The sequence below is a fragment of the Vicugna pacos genome, chromosome 2 (genome assembly GCF_048564905.1).
Source record: "Vicugna pacos chromosome 2, VicPac4, whole genome shotgun sequence".
In the NCBI taxonomy this organism is placed as follows: domain Eukaryota; kingdom Metazoa; phylum Chordata; class Mammalia; order Artiodactyla; family Camelidae; genus Vicugna; species Vicugna pacos.
Window position 1 is genome coordinate 72602440 of NC_132988.1, and position 19750 is coordinate 72622189.

The window sequence follows — 19750 nt, forward strand, 5'->3', positions numbered from 1 at the left end:
GTGAATTTGGGGTATGGTAGTGGTTGCGGCAGGACTGTATAACTTTTGTTGCCAATCTAGTGAAATTTCTCTCTCTCTCTCTTTTTTCTTTAGTTCCTTGAGAAGCTGTAAATCAGGAAGGAATGTAGATGCGAATGTAGTAAGACTCCCATAAAATAATTCAAGCATAGAAGAATCTTGGGAAGATGATTACACAAATTCCACTTACTATGTACTTGGCTATTTCTCTCATTAAACATTAAACACAATTTATGATGACTGTCCCACCACAGATGTACAACTCTGACTTGGCAACATCCATAAAATTTAAAACTAATACTTACAAACATTTCAGAATGGTCTTCTGCTCAGTTAATCAATATTTTATATGTTTTATCAACTCTGAGATCAATATTCGTATTTGGTAGTCTAACATGTTTGTAGCATTGTCAATATTACATAGGTATATCAACTATTTGTAAAAATAAATAAAACCATAAAGAATTACTCTATTGCATTTTCCCCGGTTTTGAGTGAATACGTCCTTCACTCTTTAGAATATAATTTTCTTCCATTTTAAATTAAGCTTATTGAGGCTTTTCCTCCTTTTTTGGCATGTTAATCTTGACAATAAATGTATACCTATAGGGTCATGGGTCATAAAGTTTAATAGAAACTCAAGGTGATGTATTTTTTGAAATAAATTTTATTAAAAATGTTAATGCTCATGTTAGGAAAATTAGAAAATACAGACGAACAAAAAAGAACATGGAAAATACAAATAATTCCTGTAGAGTCAGTGACAACCACTCTTCACTCACTGGAATGCATCCTTCTAGATGCATTCTCTTTGAAATACCCTCTGGGTAATTTAATCAAAAGAAATTTATTGGAGGGGAGAATATAGCTCAGTGGTAGACTGCATGCCTAGCATGCATGAGGTCCTGGATTCAATCCCCAGTACTTCCACTAAAATAAATAAACCTAATTACCTCCCCCACCAAAAAAAAGGAATTTATTAAAAGGATATTGGCTCCCAAAGTTTTATCAGTTACTGTATCTGTCTTCATATCCAGAATCTCTGGGTGATGAATGACCTTTCGTCCTCTGGGTCTGTCATGATCCCATTTCAGTAATCTGTAGGCAGAAACGAGTCACCCTTGCGAGGCTGGAAACGTTAGGGTGAGGGGGTACAGGACAGAAGCAGTGAACCTATGGTGTCAGCCCATTGCTGAAATTAGCTTCAGTGCTGAGTGGCATACCGTGGTGGTGAATAAGCACTCAGCAAGTCTATGAATATTGATGTGGGCAGAAGTTTGTTAAGCAGGAAAACAAATCCAAAACCAGAATAAGGTGCTATTCTAGTAAGGCCACTCTTCCCATAGACTCCCTTGCTGTTTCAACTCATTACGCACGCCCACACGGTAGCCCACAGGAGCCAGAGGGAGAACTGCTCAGCCCGCAAGCACTGGGGAGGAGGCATCCAGTTCTGCTAGGCAAGCTGGGGCAGGAGTTTGGTATTCAGTCCCAGGATTCTGACATTCAAATGCTGAGCCAAGACGGTGTCAGCAGTGGTCTGGAGAGAATTCATTTCTTTCCCTGGCCACACTGCCACATTGTTCCTGGCTGTGTTACACTCAAGCCTAATTCGCATCAGGGACTCAAGTTTGGTTTTAATTGCTGGACAACTGAATATTCAACAGAAGCAGTAGCCAGGTCAGCCTGGGCAAGGGGAAATCCAAGTAGCTGAGCACACGGAGAGCCTGCCTTTCTGCCTCTGTGGCTACTGTGTTCATGAGATCACTGGGCAACACCAGCACTCCTGGAGAAAGAAGTGGGCTGGCATGTAGAGGACAGGTCCGACTTTCCATGTGATTACTGAGCACTTCCCCTACAGTGGAAGCCTTTGGGTGGGTATTCACAAAGAACCAAATAGCCTTATACCCTGGATCCATTCTGAGTGACCCCCATACACCTCTTCTCCCAAACCTCCTTGACACCAGCCCTGCATTCTTGATCCTTCCAAGTTTCTGGCTGCTAAGCTAAACCATAAGCTGCTGACCATTAACCTCAGGCCAATTCTCCTTTCAGACAAAGTGGTCAGTAGGATGACATGCTCACTTTGTCTACTGGAAAATTCCCCTTTTCAGCTATTCCTCAGGGCCACTCGTGAGTTGGGCCACAGTGTTGTGGCCATCCGCTTGTGGCTGGTGCCATCACACTGTGGAGGTTGTCTGCTCCGTCACCTGGACTTAGAGAACATCCCCAGGCTGGCCGAGTAGGCTGAGGAGGAATGGCCATGAGGTAGGAGTGGGCTCACCATGCAGTTTGTTCTGTCTTCAATTTCTGGTCAAGCACAGCCCTAAATAGAAAACTTCCACTTGATTACAAGAAGCAATATAATTTGGTAATTAAACATGTGGACTTTGGAGCCAGAGGGTCTGGGTTTAACCCAAGCTCTGCTACTTATGAGCTATATGATTACGGGGCAAATTGCCTATCCCCTCTCTGTGTCAGTTTTCTCATCTAAAGTAGGGACAGTAGCAACAACAACAACAGCACGATCACCCAGAACTGTGGTGGAGATTGAAGGAAATGTTACCAGTAAAGTGTGCAGAAGAGAGCCTGGCACACTGTGCACGCACACTGTTTGCTGACCTTATGGCTTAGTGGATCAGATGACTCCTGTGGACGATGGGCACCCAAAGTCTCATGATCAGGCTGCTGTATGAACTAGTGACAAGCAGCAACCCGAGTCTGGTTTCCCTAGAGGAGAACAGTTACAGGCCACAGAGCTCATGGCTCGGCTGCAAAGCTGGGGGCTTGCCCTCTGATTCGCCTTTCTAGACGTGCCGAAGCTCCATTCAGCAGCTCTCTGTGCCACAGGTGCTTCAAGCACACTGGATTCACTGGATCAGAGGGCAGAGATTTATGCACCAGCTAAACGGCCTTCTCCTGCTTCAGGCTGCCCTCAGAGTTGGCAATCTGTCAGTTTACTGAAGAAATGAGCTGAAACAGCATATCTAAATCTGGTCTCCGCAATCCAAAGAGAAGTGCAAGGAGTACATCATTATATATTATTTCCAACACTCAGATACAGTAGATGTAAATAACCTCAAGAGCTTAGATACTAACAAAAAGGTGTTAATAACTGGGAAGTGCTGAGTTTTTGAGTTTTATTATCTTTGGTTTTACTACAATTTAAGTTTTAATAATGTCCACCAGCTCACTAAGTTCCTGAAAATTTGACAATTGGCTTTTGTGAGCTGGGACAGACTGTCTCTAGCATATGACTGGTGCTAGGATTCAAGGCAATGAGGGATGTTGCGGGTGAAGAATGAAGAGTTGGCTACCCCAGCCTCCTGCCAGGTTATTTCCACAAAGGTCATTACAGAATCTTCATGCAAGGTGGGAGAATCCTCGTCACCCAGAGGAGTAAGGAGAACTTATCTAACAAGGAGGTCTGCATTCGTTGGGGTCTGCCAAAGAGCAGATGGCAAAATGGGGTTAAATGTTCAAGAAATTTACTGGGGTGGGAGCAGTAAATAGGGAGAGCCCTTAGCTTCTAATACATGTGTGATCCCTGTGGAAGGAAGGGGAGAACGAAGGAAGATTTGGGTAGGAAGAATCTTGAACTGAAGCACAATTCGAATAAAGGTCTGGTCAGGCCAACAGGGAGACCTCAAGTCAAAGCAGCCAAGAGGAGGCGTCTCACACTTTGCTAAAACAGACCTGCCTTGGTACTTCTGCATCCTCAGTCACTGGCGGGGAAGAGCCTAAGGAGTGTGGCCTCAGTGAGAGGGTAAAAGATCCAGAGGGGACGCAGCTGAGTCCATCAGTCAACTGCACTCCCTGCAACAGGAGGTGTGAGTAGTTTATTTCCAGAAGGTTGGGATTTAGGCAACTTGCTGCCATCTGAATCCTCCCATAAGTACACGTCAGCATTCCGGGCCTCACTCTTTCCCAGTCGATACACTATCTTCACGTAAGAGATCTTGCAAAGCTGTGAATTAAAATGATGTTCTAATCCAGCAAATTAAAGGGTCGCTTTTTTTCTTTTTCTCTCTCAGTTCAACAGCTGCAAGACATGAGATTCCTTTAGACAATCCCAAGGACTCCCTGATTTGGGAGGTTTGTGTTTGTTTAAGAAGAGGTGCACAACTTACCTGATATAACCTCTTTTCAAAAGACAGTACTTTGCACATAAGAGCAATGTAAATAATTTGTGTCTGGAGGACAGACTGTGCTGGTCTTTAACTATGTCCACAAATAATTTGATACCCTTTCCTTCAAAGGAAATTTGGAGGAGTTTAGCTCTCCTCTTCTGGAAGGTCGTCTGCACTTAGTTGCTTCCTTCTAATGAATAGAATGTGGCAGAAGAGGTGATGTGTGATTTCCAAGACTAGGTTATAAAAGGCGTTGGGCTTCCTCCTTGTCTTTTCTTGGATCACACGCTATAGGGCAGTTTTTCAACCTCAGCAGTATTGATATTTTGGACAGAATTATTCTTTGTTGTGAGGGGCTGTCTGCACATTATAGAATGTTTAGCAGCATCCCTGACCTCTACTCACTCAAAATTCCCAGACTTTGAAATTCTTGTCAAAAAGTATTTATATATGTACGTATGTAAACACACACACACACACACGAAGTTGTTTATTTATTTATTTTTTTAAGGTTTTGGATAGCCAAATTGCCATCCAAAAAGTTTGTATCTTTTCCCACGTTCACAAGTTGAATATGTGTACTTTTTCTTAGCATTTTTGCCAATATTAGTTTTCTCTTAAAAAAATTTGCCAACTTGATAGACAAAAACTGGTATCTTAATTTGTATTTTTTTTATTACAGGTGACCTTGCCCATTTAAGAAGTGATTCTGGTCTGTTGTACTTCTTTGTGACATAGCCCACTTTGCTCCAGGGCACGAGCAATGGTGCACGTATAAGACCCACTGTCTATGAGCACAACAGGGGGTTCTGCACACTCTGGTGTGGAGGGCTGGAGGAGCCCTGCTTCCTCAAAGCCATTCCCACGCAGGTGCCCAGTGTACGAAATGCTTCCATTTGAAATCCATCCTTTTAGTTCGTTTCCCCTCTAGATTTTAAAATATCAAGTAAATTAACCCTAAGGTATTGGTGAGACATCAGCTTTTTTTCTGACACATTTTAACGGGTAACAATACTTATAATGCCATGGTCGGGTGGTAGGTGTGATCAGGGAGCAATTAAAGAATAATACTGAGATTACCATACTAAGTAAAGTAAGTCAGAGAGAAAAAGACAAATGTCATATGATATCACTTATATGTGGAATCTAAAAAAATGACACAAATGAGTTTTTATTTACAAAATAGAAATAGACTCAGACATAGAAAAGAAACTTAGGGTTACCAAAGGGAAAATGGAGGGAGGGGTAAATTGGGATTCCGAGATTTGCAGATACACACTACTATATATAAAACAGATAAACAACAAAGTCCTACTGTACAGCACAGGGAACTATATTCAATATCTTGTAATGATCTATAATGGAAAAGAATATGAAAAGGAATCTATATGTATAACAGACCATTATGCTGTACACCAGAAACTAACACAACATTTAAAATGAACTATGCTTCCACAACAAAAAAGAATAATACTGAAAAGAGGAAAAAGACAAGAAACGGGGAATAAAGGTCACCTCAAACTTTGCCCTCACCCTGGTTTTGCTTAGGTATGTCCTTTTATAATCTACCTCACTCTCCCCCAAGAAGATAACTACCAATTCTTAAACAAATTATGTTCTGGACATTTACCACTTATGGTAAATACACTCTTGGTGCTTCACCATTCCTGATATTCATTCATTCATTCAGTACATGCACATTCATTCAGTACCTGACTATGCAGGACACTAGGAGGAACCTGTACACCCTCTGCCCTCGTGAGCTTGCACTCTAGTGAGGGAAACATCACTGGTGTGTGCGGCATGGCCTGGGATGACTGACCAGGAGAAGAAGACAGTGCCTCCTGCCTCTTTCCCTCTGTGTGCTGCAGACCTGCTGCCCGGCTCTGGATGCCCTCAACACCACTCTTAAAAACGATTTCCCTTTTTTCCCTTCCTGATCACCTCCTTCCTTCCTCCTGTTCTCTTTAAAGCTTCCAGATCTGAGCTAACCTTACTCCTTAGTCTCCTTGCCGCTTAAAGTGAGGTCTACATACCAGCAGCATCAGTATTAACTGGCAGCTTCTTAGAAAAAGCAGAATCCCAGGCCCCACCCCAGACCTGCTGAGTAGGAATCTCCCCTTAGGAATGCTGGCAACGCTTCCTCTGCACACCTCGGTCTGAGAAGTCCTGGTTCAGAGCTATTACCCTCACTGGTCTGTGGAAGGCCCTCCTCTGGTTATTTACTCATTCACTCGTTTCCCCCTTATTCCAAAGCCCATTCCTACCCTTGTGCCCAACAAAGACATTCTCTTTAATTTGTTTAAGAACTGGTCTTAATCATGTACCCTTGAAACCTAAGTAGTGTTATTATGAATGCATATGTATTTTTAATGTATATAAATGTTATTGTACTAGAAATCTTGTTTCTTACCTTTTAATTACCAACATGTATTTAAGATTTAATTACATTACTGTGTGTAGATCCAATTCATTGCTCTATCTACCTCACAGTATTTCATAGGCATCCATCACATTTTACATACTATTTCATGATGGGCAGCTTGGTGGCCTTGAATGTACTGTTGCCCCAAATAACACCACGTGTCCGCTTACAGTCTTGTGCAAAATTTTCTCTGGGCCATACATGTTCAGGAGTGGGACTGCTGGGTCCTGGGATATATGCATAACTTAATTTCACAAAATTCTTTCAGATTGTTCTCCAGATTGTACCTGCTTACTCTCCCATCAGCAGCATCAGATCTTTCTCATATTTGCCTTTCTGGTGGATGTAAAATGGTGTAGTATCACTGTTTTAATTTGCATTTATCTGACTACCAGTGAATTTGAACATTTCTGCTCCTTTTTACTAGCCATTCATATATTAAAGAAAAAACAATCCTGAGTGCCTATTATGTTCCAGGCATTGTTCTAGGCACCTGGGAAAAGCATCTCATCTTCATTTTATATTGGACTTCATGTCTTTTTTTTTTTTGATCAATTTGTATGAGTTCATCTTATATCTACATATTAATGCCTTGTCGGTTTTAACAACACAAAAATCTGCTCCCCCTATGGATCTATCTGCTAACTTTGTCTACAGCAACCTCATTCACCAGATAGCTTTGTTTTGACGAGGTCAAGAAGTGTTTTGGCCTCCTGTGTTATGCAATATCACAATGATAGTCTCCTGGATTTTGCTCTATTAGCTCTGTACTTTTACCGTTTACATTTAGGACTTCATTACATCTGGAGTCCATCAATTTACATGGTACAAAGTAGTAATCTAACTTTATTTTTCTCTGTACAGTTAGCTCTTTCTCCTAACACAGATTTTCCTTTGGTGTAAAGGTTTCATCATTCAGTGTAAGAGATCTCAGCCTTGAGTCTATTCTGGAACTAAGATGAGTCAGAGGTTTGCAAACAGTTGCAATTAGAAAATGTCTCTGTGAAATCTGAAGCTGGGCAGTTCCAATGTGACTGCTTTGCAGAAAGGTTTGACTTGTGGTTAATGTTATGTGGAGCAGCAGGAGCCAGAGGCTTGACAGCAACGGACAGGTGCTGGTGAGTACATCTCCCTAATGAGGTGTGGGCTTGTGGAGAGGAATTACAAACCAAGAGCAAGGCGGTAATTCACCGTAAATGCTGGAATACTACCACAGAGGTTCTCTGGTGTCACATACCTCAATTTGCACACTCACTTCTAAAATACATGCTTTGAAATTTGGATTAATAGCCATTAGGATTCAGTGTAGCTAGAGTTTCAACCATGAGTCCTGGGAGGTCAGAACACTGGGTTCAAATCCCAGTTTGGTCACTCACCAGCTGTATGACCTTGGGCAAATCAGTTCTCTCAGGAATTTATGAGATAATCCTTATACACCACTTAGCTTAGGGCCTGTGTATATTAGGCATTCAATGAACAAAGACAATAAAAAGGCCTATTGCATAACAGACTTTGCATTCTGGGGAATACAAAGAATAAACAAACTCTGGCCCTTAAGGGATTTATGATCTAATATGGGCAAGGATACACTACAAAAATAATTATACCATAAGAGAAAACCTCACAGTTTGCTCTAAGAGAGTTACAAAATGTAATCGGAGTTCAAAGAGAAGAATGACATATCAATTTGGGGGTTGGGGGGTGGGATTGGGGGCTGGGGAAAAGTCTCATGGAAGGAAGTGCCTTTTGGAAAATGTCTAGACCAGTAAGTGAAGGCTCTAGCGCGGGAGTCCCAGTTTGGCTGGAGTGCTGATAAGTGGAAGAAAAAGGCCTGGAGAGGTTGCTGGGCTATGTCCTGAAGACCCTGAAGGCTAAAATGGGGTTGAATTTAATCGGGCCGAGGGAGATGCCCTGCTCAGGGCTGTACTTGAGGAGGGTTAAACCAGGAGTGGTTGCAGAGAGGGTCACAGCCAGAGCCGAGGGAGGTGCCAAGATCATAGTGGCATCTGAATAGGGGGCAAAGACACTGTGAATGACACGAAGGGAGGAACGCAACAGGCCTGTAATGGAAGAACCAACAGGACTCCCAAGGGCAACCTCTTCTCCCCGAGGCCATTTCCTTCCTACATGCTCTGCTGTCCTCAAAACCTCAACCGGATTTCCTCTCTCTCACTTAGCCGGTAGATAACCTGACTCCTCCCCATTTATACCTCAAAGTGTTTCTTAACGACATCCTCATTTTTCTTCATGCCTGTCCCCTCCCCTCCTTTCATCCCAGGCCGCCCCTCCCGCTGGTGTTCAGCCTCACGGCCTCCACTTTCTCCTCCCGGTGGAATCCCCACGAGGGGCCTCCTGTCTCCTCACATCGACTCTTGGTCTGAAAGAGCTTCCCCTGGGCTTGTTCTCTTCTCAAGGGACACTTAATTTCTCTCCTACCTTTTGCCTCCAGATTTCTCAGGGGAGGGCTCACTCAACGTTGGCCTTCACCATGTCCACATCTTAGCCTTCTGAAATCGAGCGCCCACCCCCACAAACGCCGCAGAGCCACCCTGACCGCATACGGGCCGAATCCAGCCATTTTCTTCTCAGCCCTCTACCCACCAACTCTGCTGGGCGACACCCCCGTTCCGCCGCCCCACCACCCGCTCGCATGGCTTTCTTTGGAAACAAGTCTCCCGAGTCTCTCTTTTCCCAACTCTTCGTTCCCTCTCTCTCTAATCCTCTCCCACCCCAGCCCTGCAAACAAAGCACCAGGAGTGAGCAATCTTCTTGCGTAAGGTAAAGGGGAAAATATTTATATAAATATATATGTTACTCACTCTGCAGTGTCGGCTCCCAAGGAGGGTCCTCCTGCCCAGTGCGCTCCAGCCAATAGCCCAGTTCAGCAGCAAAGGAAAGCGTTCTTCTTCCACCAGAAGACAGAGCCCTATAAGCTCCCGCTCTAGAGCACAAGCTCTCATTCGTGACCATCCAAGGAGGGGCTGCTTTATAGGGATCTCGTCAGTCAGCGGGGAGGGGGTGGAGTTCTCGTGCGGCGCAGGCGCAGCTGGACTGCTGCCGCCTCACAGCGCAGGGCCCGCCCAGTGTCTCTGCGCATGGCCTGTGCCACCACCATCTTGAGATGTTCTGCTCAATGCTTCTGCACGGGGTGTCAGAGCTGAGGTGTCCTGTGCAGCGCTTCTGTGCTGGGAACGCTGATCTGACATGTGGGTGCAAAGCCTAGTGAAATCAGACGAAGCACAAAAGAAGAGGTTATACTTTATCACCTAGATTCATCTTATTTTTCCTGGGGACCCCTGTGGGCTTAGATTTTTAAAATATCCATCCATAGCTTTATCTACCTATTTATACTCTATTTAATAGAATAATAATCAATTAGAAAATGGCCATTACATTATGGCCCCTAAAATATAACACCAAGACATAATTGTGAATAAGCAGCAATATGGAGGCAGCCTTTCAATCTTTATTGAAATTATACCAGGGGCTGAAGTTAGGCTCATTCTTGATTTCCTCTCAGAATATTAATTTCTACCACGATTTAACTGCAACCTCCCTGTGAGAGATTTCCAGTATCTCCAGCCCTGATACTCTTCTTAAAGTATAGACCCCCAGTCCCAACTTCCTGCTAGTATCTCAAATTGAACCCATCTCAGCCGACTTACCATCTTCCTCCCTCATCCCTACTGAATCTGCTTTTTTGTTGTTGTTGTTCCCACCTTCCTAGGCTCAAAGGTCTTCCAAACGGAGGCAAAAATATTATTTTGCAACTGTATAGTGATAAACACAGTATTGTTGATGATATAAGTATATTTTTAGAATGTGTGACTGTAGACTTTTAACAAATATGGCAGTGAGTGGAGTTTCCTTTGAAAGCAGCAACATAGTAATCAGAGTCAACATTTAAGTTTAGAAAAGCCAAATAAATAAGGTTCCTTGAAAATATTGCATGATACATCTGATACAATGCAAAAAGAATTCTGAAGAGTTGGGAAGAATTGTCTTTTTAAATTATATTTTTAATAAATGAAATAGCAATTGATAACAATAATAAACCTTCATTAAGAGCCTTCTAGGTATCAGAAATGAGTAGTGGAGCTTGCATCCTAGGACTTTATACATCTTCTGGAATTTCATTCATTAGCACATTGATAAAAATTTTGATGGATGAAGCAGTAGCTGAAGTTATCAGTGAGGAAATAAAATGTTCAAGGATTTTCATATAAAATCACTCTATTGGCTTGAGAGTTTATAAAATTTAAGGACAGCCTATGTATGACATCAAGTTTTACTTTGACAAAAGGAAATGGAATAATTCTAAATTTTTCTACGAAATTTTGACTGTTAAAATATTAGATCTACAGTAGTCTTATAGGAACCAATTAGTAAGACAGAGTCCATAAAGGAAATGCTATTTTGTATACTGACATTCATTTTCTTAAAGATATAGTTTTGCTATTACTTTTCATTGTTTTCATATTCATCTCAAGATTTGTTTTGTTATCTTAAGGCTGCTTGAATTGAGATCTATGTGTAACTACGGGTCTTTTAAAAAGGCCATCATTGACTCCCTAATTAGTGTAAGACATGAAATCTACTTGACAAAAAAGCAACATCTACATTGTGCTTAAAAAAAAAGCAGGTAGAACCTATACAAAGAAGATGATAATAATGCTGCAGACTGGGAATATATGAAGCTTTTAATTCACTTATTCAACCAGTACTTTTTGAGGGACCACTCTGGGAATGTTCTAGGTGCCAGAAATTCAACAGAGAACAAAGGACAATAAACTCTGCTTTCATGTAGTTTACATTCCAAAGAGAGGAAAGAGAAATTAAGTAGAACAAACCTGTGGTGGAATTAGATTAGTAGAATGTATTAGAATTGATGCCCTAAATTCTAAGAAGAAAATAAAGCATAGGGAGTAGGGGTTGTAATTAAAATGGGGATTATCAGGGAAGGGTTTACAGGACAGATGACATTGTATAAAGATCTGAAGCAGACAGGTTAGTTATACGGATGGATATTGACAGCAAGAATGACTCTATGCAGGAAGCCAGGGTGGCTGAAGAAGGGAGAGATAGAGATGAGCTCAGAGACAACCCTGGGGGCAGATCCTGTAGTCTTGAAAGGTTTTTGCCAGGAGTTGTAGAGCAATTAGAGGGTCTTGAGCAGAGGCCCAGAAAATGGGAGTGTTTCAACAGGATTATTTAGATTGCTATTTGAAACTATGTAAGGGCTCAAAGGTGGAAGCAGGGAGAGCTGTGCAAGGTGACGGCAGTAATCCAGGTAAGAAATGATGGTGGCAGGCCCAGGGTGACACTCGCTGTGGAGAGAAGTAGAATTCTGAATGTATTTTGAATTTGCTACTGACTACTGTGAGAGGGGGTAAAAAGAAGAGTCAAGAACGACTCCAACTTTTTTAGGAACGGGAAAGGACGTGGTTGCCACTTCCCGAGATGAAGAAGTCAGAGCAAGTAGCCCGTCTGGGGACATCAGAGTTGAGTGAATTGGATTTGAGACATCTATTAGTGTCCAGGAGGAGGTGCTGAGTTGGCGCGGTCTCCTCTCCCATCTTCCCTCTCCCCGCCTCTTGATGGTAGGGACGCCGGCACCAGTAAGTCTACTGGCCGGTCTTGCACCCCTTAGGGGCTGCTGTACCGTCAAGCATGAGGCACATTTGAACGATCTGTCTTACCAGAAGAGCTATTTTAGCTGTTATTCCAAGGCGGATATTTGCCAGCTGTGGCCTTAGCAGTTGGATGTAGGAGTGTGTAGGTCAAGGAAAAGTCTCACTCTGCTGATACAAATATGGGAACCATTAGCTTGACGTTGGAGTGTGAAGCCTTCAGATTAGCAGAGGAGTGAATTAAGAAAGAAATGTGTATAATTCTTAGTTTCCAGGGTTGTTGTTTTGTGGGGATCAAATTAAACGCAACCATTAAACACCTGGCACACTGACAGCGCTTAGCAAAGATGGTTGCAGTTTTTATTGATAAACCCATCCGTAGTAGTTGGCTCTGTGTAACATCCAGTCCAATCAGGAGGGCGCGCATTTTGTGACAACCACGCATCCCAAAAGAGGTCGACTGGATGTGGCTGAGGTGACTGGCATTTAGAGATGGAAGGATCCTAGTCTGATTCTTTCCTTTTACAGCAGGAGGCGGAAGCTTGCAGAGGCTAAGCCAGCTAACCGGCGGCCAAACGCAGACTCCACCGCGCCCGCTGTGCTCCTGGTCTACCCCACCCCATCCACCCCGGCTGCCTCTGCAGCTCAGATCCAGCCGCAGCCCCATGTGGTCGACACACATCGGCCCCTTCTGCGCTAAGTTTCTGGAAGCTTCGGTCTCTATCCGACCGCGCCACAGCTAAGTGTCTGTGAAGAGGAGGAGGCGCCGAGGTGCCCGGCGCAGTCCCAGGCAGGGACTGCCGAACGGGCAGCTGGAGCGGGAAGGGGGAAGGCAGCGGGGCAGGTGCGGGTTTGCGCGGCGGAGCCGTTGCGCCCTTGGGTTCTTTCCGCTCGCGGGACGCACCTGAAACAGGGCGCCCGATACTCCAGGCCGCCGGCGACTGGCAGAATCGGGAAGGAAAATATTGGAGAAGGAGGGCGCTCGCGCGTCCGCCCGGCTGGAGCCTGAGGCTGCAGCCTCGGGGCGGGAAGCGGGGCGGGGCTGGGAAAGTTGAGTCCTAGTCGCGGAGGGCTGGGCTCCGAGCGGGAGCCCCCGCCGCCCGGGACCGTAAAAGGCTGGAGCGGGCTGGGTAGGTGTGGCTCCGCCTGCGTGACCTGAGCCCCCGTCTCGGTCGCCGTCGTCTCCTGCAGCTGCGGCCTCTCAGCCATGGGCGCCGTCTGGTCCGCCCTGCTGGTTGGAGGGGGTCTGGCCGGAGCGCTTTTCGTTTGGCTGCTGCGGGACACGGGAAAGGAGGGGGACGCGGAGCGGGGACAGGACGCCTCTCCAGGGGAGGCTGCGGCTCCGGGAGGCGATCAGGGTGGCGGCAGCGGTCTGAGCCCTGGACCTTCTAGGCGGGAGCTGGTCACCAAACCAGGTATTCTTTCTCCCCGTGTCTCGAGGGCAGATCTGCCAGGGGGGCTGTGAAGTTCGCTGAGGGAGGAAAAGGCACACCTGGAGCTTTCCTAGCGGCCCATTCCCAAGGACTAGCTTCCTCTACCGGAGACAGGACCCTCTCCGCGGCCCGCATTTCCCCTGGCTGGTGCGCACGCGCCGGGCGGGGTTCTCGCCCTCCACTGAGGCCCTGGAGATGCCCTGGCGCTTCGTCCAAGGGCCGCGCCCCGCTGAGTCGCTGCCCTCGGCGCCCGCCCCTGAGGACCTGCACCGGCCCCTCCAGAGGGGATGGGCTCCTCCGCTTGGCGGCGCTTGGTGCAGTGCGGGCAGCTGCAGCGGCAGCACCCCTTCAGGACCTTTGGAAAGGAGTGCTTAGAGCTAGGGGACCTACGGCCCTCTCCAATTTCTGGCCGGACAGGGACTCTGTCTCAGTCCCAGTCCCACAGCCTCATGTCTTCCCATCCCTCACCCCATGGAAGAGCCACGTTCGGGAACACTGGAGCAGTGAGCACCTCCCACTATCTGGACGCTTCTGTCAGGGAGGCAAAGTTCAGGTTGGACTCTGGCCATGAAGGCCTCGGCTGAGGCCCTGGGGCTGCGCGCTGGCCGCCCGTATCAGAGCCGTCGGGCCTCCCCCATGCTCACCCCGGACGGTGCAGGGTTGTCTGAAACCCCAGGGAAGAGACACACTTAATAGAGGTGCTTAATAGAGGACCCGACTCCGATGAGTAGAATTGATATCTAGGTTTTCATCTCTATATTTTAGACCCTGCATGCTGGGCAAAGCGCACTGACAGAAAACCTTACTTTCCAGTGCCCTCCCTGGGCGAGCTGCCCATGCCTGAACGCCAGCCCAGTGGTGAAAATGACACCTGAAAACTTTTAGTGGAGTGGTGTTCAATGTGTGCCTTTCCTGCGGCTGGTTTTGGATGAGCACAGATCCCATTTATCTTCTTTTTTGTGAAAGCCAGCCTCATGTTGTAGGTTGAAAGATGGGGAACTCAGTAATATTTATGTCTTACTTTCAATTCCACCATTAGAAAGAGACAAAATTAAACAAAACGTCCCTGTTCCCACCCCAAACCCCCATCTGTACTGATTGTATGGTTGTGGAGATTTCCATCTTGCAGAGAGCTATTTGGATCATCAAGGAGGTGGCCAAAAAGGAAACTAAGTCTTTAGGGAGCTTGGATTGTGTACTCTTAAGAATATGTATTTTTAAAGTATACAATGGGAGGGGATATAAAAAGCTGAAGAAGTTTCTGATGCACATGGGATTGGCAGGGAGAATCCAGCCCTCTCCCTGACCCTCACCGCCATTTCTGGCCTAGGGACGCACTGCTGTCCTTTGAATTCTCCCACAGTGACAGCTGCAGCTAATCTGCCCGCACCTGTGAGAGCCAGTCCCTGACCTGCATGTAGTTCCTGGGGGTACGAGTGTACTCTTCTGGTTTACAGAGTAACCATCAGCTCTTTGCCACACAGGCTGGACAACATTTTTTGATGATAGGAGCCAAACAACTTGACTTGGTTGCACGCCAGTGTGGCCTGGAGTGCGGAGATCCAGGACCGTGACAGGGTTACACTTCCGCTCTCCAGCTTGCCACCTCATTTACACTCTTGTGCTGGTATACTGACACTCTTGGACGTGCATTTTATTATGGGATATGCATGTGTACTCTTAGAGCACAGTGTTGTGGCCATACTAGGTAGTTAAGTACTTGATTTTAACAGAGACAGAGTCTGTGAACTGCAGATAAGTTAGTAGCAAAGTCTTTAATAACTAAACATATTTTCTCAGCCTAACTTGCTTCTTTCTCACATGAACTGCCTAACATTATTACATTTTTCATTATTATTATTATTATTTTTAGAGCATCTTCAAGAAAGCAATGGACGTTTGGTTTCTGAGACCAAAGGCCCTGGTGACCTGCAAGAAGCAGCATGGAGACTGCAGAGTCCTTCTGGAGAAGGTGGTAACTGGGACAAGTCAAGAGCGCATGTTCCTTCTGGACAGTTTCCAGACTCAGAATCTCTAGCTACCTCAGGGACTGGTAATGCTCAAAGTCACTCTAATGTATCAAGACATAAAAGCCTTGGATCTCCCACAGGAGAACAGGGATTCCAAGAAGGCCAAAAGACACCTGCTAAAGCAACTCCACGTTCGGCAGAGAAGCTGCCTTCTAGCAACCTGTTCCTGGACAGAGCAAAAGAAGACATGAGCCTTGCACAGCTGGACAGTCAGGCCCGGGCTGACCATGAGGACTGTGAGATGATGTCCCGGCACTCATCTTGGGGAGATGTTGGTCTGGGAGGCAGTCCTGAGGCTCCAGTGTTAAGCTCTAACCAGGGAAAGGACTATGGCAGAAGTACTCTTATGGAAGCAAGAGGTCAGGAAGTGGGTGTGAAACCAAAAAGGGCAGTAGCAGTGTCTGCAGAGTCTCGGCAGGTTAGCATCAGGTTCCAGGTCCATTATATCACAAGTGCTGGTGTGCAGTTCATTGCAATAACTGGAGACCATGAGAGTCTTGGGAGGTGGAAGGCTTACATCCCACTCCAGGGTAGCAAGGATGGGCTCTGGTCTCGTTCTGTGTCCCTGCCGGCAGACACAGTGGTAGAATGGAAGTTCGTGGTGGTAGAGAATGGGGAAGTTAGTCGTTGGGAAGAATGCAGCAATAGATTCTTAGAGACTGGCCATGAGGATAAAGTGCTTCACAAGTGGTGGGGGATTCACTGATGCAGTCTGCGAAGTACTGAAGAGGCTATTGCAGAAAGTGGAAGAGGCTAAGGTTGTGGAGCACCCTGAATAATTTAAAATAAAGGAAATGTAGCTCCAAACCTAGCCATCAGAGTTGTTTCAAATTTGCTAGTGGCTTTTGTCTCATGTGTAGATAATGCTTCCAGTGAGCCTGGACTTTTTTTCCCTGTGGCATCGATGGATGGGTTGATGCTGATCCATCATTTCTTTAGGGCTTGGTTGTCTTGGGGAGTGGCTGGCTAAGCTTCAGATGTGCACTGGTCAGGAATCACAGAAACTAACCAGCTGCACAGGATTTAGGCTTGAGCTTTTGGGAGATCCTTAAACTAGGGAAGTGAAACAAGCCTCATTCAAAAAGAGCTGATTTCCTATTGATATAGCTGGAGAAACACTCTCTGCTGCATACACATTTTATATTTAAAAGTAGTTAACACCATATGGAATCGTGATTAGAAAATATCTGGTCACTAGATGTAATTAGTAAGGATATGAGGTAATGTATTAAGACTTCCCAATGTTTTTGCTTGATTTTACCTGCCACAGATGGTTTGAAGGTAGCAAGTATATTCTTGTCTTAATGATTAAAGGCTGGTGTAGAGACAAGGTCCCTAATCAGAATGTGCCAGTGGGAGCAGCCCAAGAGGAAAGAGAAAAGGACAGGGGTTAAGGTGTAGGCTAAGCAAGGCGGCCTGAATGACACCTCTTCGAGGGCTGGGAGGTACAGGCCAGCCTGACTGCAGGGTGGGATGCGCCGTCATGTACTCGTGGGGCCTTGTCGGACCACCTCTCCCACCGCCCCTCTCTCACACTAGATCTGGGCTGACACACGGCTGTTCTATAGCGATTGTTTCACCCTCCTCCTTCTCCTTTCATGCCAGAAGCTGTCTTGAGTAACAAAATTGTAACAGAACAGTGATACAGAAGTACATCTTTGCTCTGGGAAGAAATAAACATTTAAACTTTGCCATTATAACTGAAAAAATAATAAAACCTGAGTTTTAATATCTTTATTAAATGTCTGAATTATTTGTATAAATCTTAGTACCATAACAGTTAGATGTAAAATAAAATTTTCTCCACTAAAGACACAGAAAAAAAGCAAACATCAAGAGGCATAGAAGTCTGTTTTTCTCCTTCCTTTAGAGAAAAAGTTTTAGAGTATTTATTTTAAAATTTTACCTGTGGAGGGATGCCTGTACTTGAAAATTAATTCTACATTTAAGAAACCTTTTAATAAGTGTAACATTTATTGGCAAAACAATGTTTAGTCTTGGTGACAGATGGTCTTTGCTGAAAAGAGCATAAACCCAACTGGAAAAGTGTTAGAAAGTGGGTAAAGAACTGTTTTTGGCTCATAGTATTTTTATGTTAAATTCACATATACTTCTTATCTACTTCATAATGAATTTTATATTCTGCCAGTGAGGTCTCCAGAAGACATTTACCACTGCTGCACAGAATGCCCAAGCATATCTATTAGGTAAAATTAAAGGTAAAGCAATTCACAATAGAAATCTGTTTAGAGTTCTCACTAGTCATTTTATCATTAGCTGATGAAATAAAAATCTTTCAGTAAAGCCAATTGATTTAAGAGATACATATAATACTAAACTTTATATTTTAAAAACTCATTATTTAAAATTGGACGTGCTTAGAGTGAGGAACAGGAGAGCTGGGGAGGACTTGGCTCCTACTTAGCTTATTACCCGCAGTGGTTAGGCCGCACGCTACCTGCTATCACAGACACCTCCATGTCAGGCGGCGGCAACAGCAGCAGGGCTGTTCCTGGCCGGACGGTGGTTTTCCTTGCCCATCGCCACCCAGGCTCCTGTCCTGTGGCACTCCTGTCCCCCTAGCCATCGCTGTCCTCTGTAACCAGCTGGTGGAAGGAGAAATAAAGTAAGGAAAGACACCACACATACTAAAACTTTAGGCCAGAAAGTTCCAAGTACTGCTGTGTTCACGTGCCTCTAGTGAGAACTGGTCAGGTGGCCACATGCAGGTGGAGGCGAGGGGGGCTGGGGAACAGCCTCTGGCTGGGCAGCAGTTTCTCAGCGACATCTGTACTACAGAACAGAAGTACAGACTTTTGGGGGCAGGCTGGCTCCTGTGACATGGTTCCTGTTGTCTTTGGCACGACTGAAACATTTCTGTATCTGTTCTTCTGGTCTCATTTGGTTGACATCCTGTAGTATAATAAATATATTTCGTTTCTGTCCTGGGTTCCTGGCACAGAGCTCCTCAACCCCTTGGCATTTCCTGAGAGACAGGAGTGCCTTTTGTTATTCATAATAAAGCCCTTTAGGTCACCCTGAGTTTCTGCCAGTGAGGTGACTTAGGTGGGCCCCTAGACAGCCTCTGGCTAGGACTGGTCACCAGAAAGACCAAGTGGTTGGAAGCTTGTGACTTTCAGCTCCACACGCTGAGCTCTGGGATGGGGAGGGGCCTGGAGATGAAGCTCCACAAAGACCCTTAAATGATGAGATTTAATGAGCTTCCAGTTGGAGAGCAAATCAAGGGCATGGAAGCTCCACAGCACCACCCCTTACCTTGCTCTGTGCATCTCTTCCATTTGGCTGGTCCTGAGTTATAGCCTTTATAATAAACTGTAATAGTAAGTAAAGCACTTTCCTGAGTTCTGTGATCATTTCTAGCAAATTATTGAAACTTTAGATGGGGTGTGGGAACCCCCAGTTTGTAGCCAGTCAAAAAGTACAGGTGGCCTGGGACCTCGGGGCAGTCTTGTGGGACTGAGCCCTTAAGTCTGGAGACTCTGACACTAACTCCAGGCAGTGTCAGAACTGAACTGACTCACAGACACCCAGTTGGTGTCCACAGAGCATTGGTTATTGGTGCTGGAAAACACACCACATACAAATGCCACTAATTTATTAAAATCTAATTAAGGCAGACTGAATCCATTCAATCTGCAGAAGATACCAACTGGCTAAAGAATAATAAACTTTTTCTTTCTTTCTTTATAGTTATTAATATGTTAAAAGAGAAACTTTTCCAAAAGTTTTCATCAGGGGCCCCAGTGTTTTGTTGTGTGATTACATTCACTGATATTGACAGAACAGTGAGTTCAGGGCCACAAAAGGAATCCCTGTCAGTACCTTGGAGTTTGTCCTTCTGGGCATTATACCCCATCTTTCACTTTTATGTGAAAGCAGTTTTTTAAGCTGAAAAAAAAAAAGGACTACTGCCTCAGCACCAGTAAAGATAATGTAAAACACGTAGTTATTCCAACACACTGGTATTAGCACAAATTAATACCTATAAGGTATGAACACTTTCACATCTGGCTAGTACTGCTTGAAATTTTACTGCGAGAGCATTCAAAAATAGTTTGTTTCGAAA

The 19750-nt window shown here is 45.1% G+C and overlaps 2 protein-coding genes across 3 annotated transcripts in view; both read left to right on the forward strand.

Moving 5' to 3' along the window:
• The window catches only part of FAM47E (family with sequence similarity 47 member E), a 28817-nt gene extending 28331 nt beyond the window's left edge, over nt 1-486 (forward strand). For both annotated transcript variants that reach the window (XM_072941748.1, XM_072941750.1), the window contains exon 8: nt 94-486. In XM_072941748.1, the coding sequence (XP_072797849.1) occupies nt 94-154 (61 nt within the window). In that variant the 3' untranslated portion in view covers nt 155-486. The remainder of the gene's footprint in view (nt 1-93) is intronic.
• Nucleotides 487-13129: 12643 nt separating this feature from the next.
• Nucleotides 13130-16915, forward strand: STBD1 (starch binding domain 1). The gene is made up of 2 exons (XM_006198236.4): nt 13130-13615; nt 15507-16915. Exons 1-2 carry the CDS (start codon nt 13408-13410, stop codon nt 16367-16369), a joined length of 1071 nt encoding a protein of 356 aa, XP_006198298.1. The 5' UTR covers nt 13130-13407; the 3' UTR covers nt 16370-16915.
• The last annotated feature ends 2835 nt before the right edge of the window (nt 16916-19750 follow it).

Excerpts from the sequence above, each read along its gene's own strand:
- STBD1 (XM_006198236.4), top strand. The coding sequence starts at position 13,408 with ATGGGCGCCGTCTGGTCCGCCCTGCTGGTTGGAGGGGGTCTGGCCGGA. Across the intron at positions 13,616-15,506 it reads GGAGCTGGTCACCAAACCAG|AGCATCTTCAAGAAAGCAAT; the intron begins GTATTCTTTCTC and ends TATTATTTTTAG.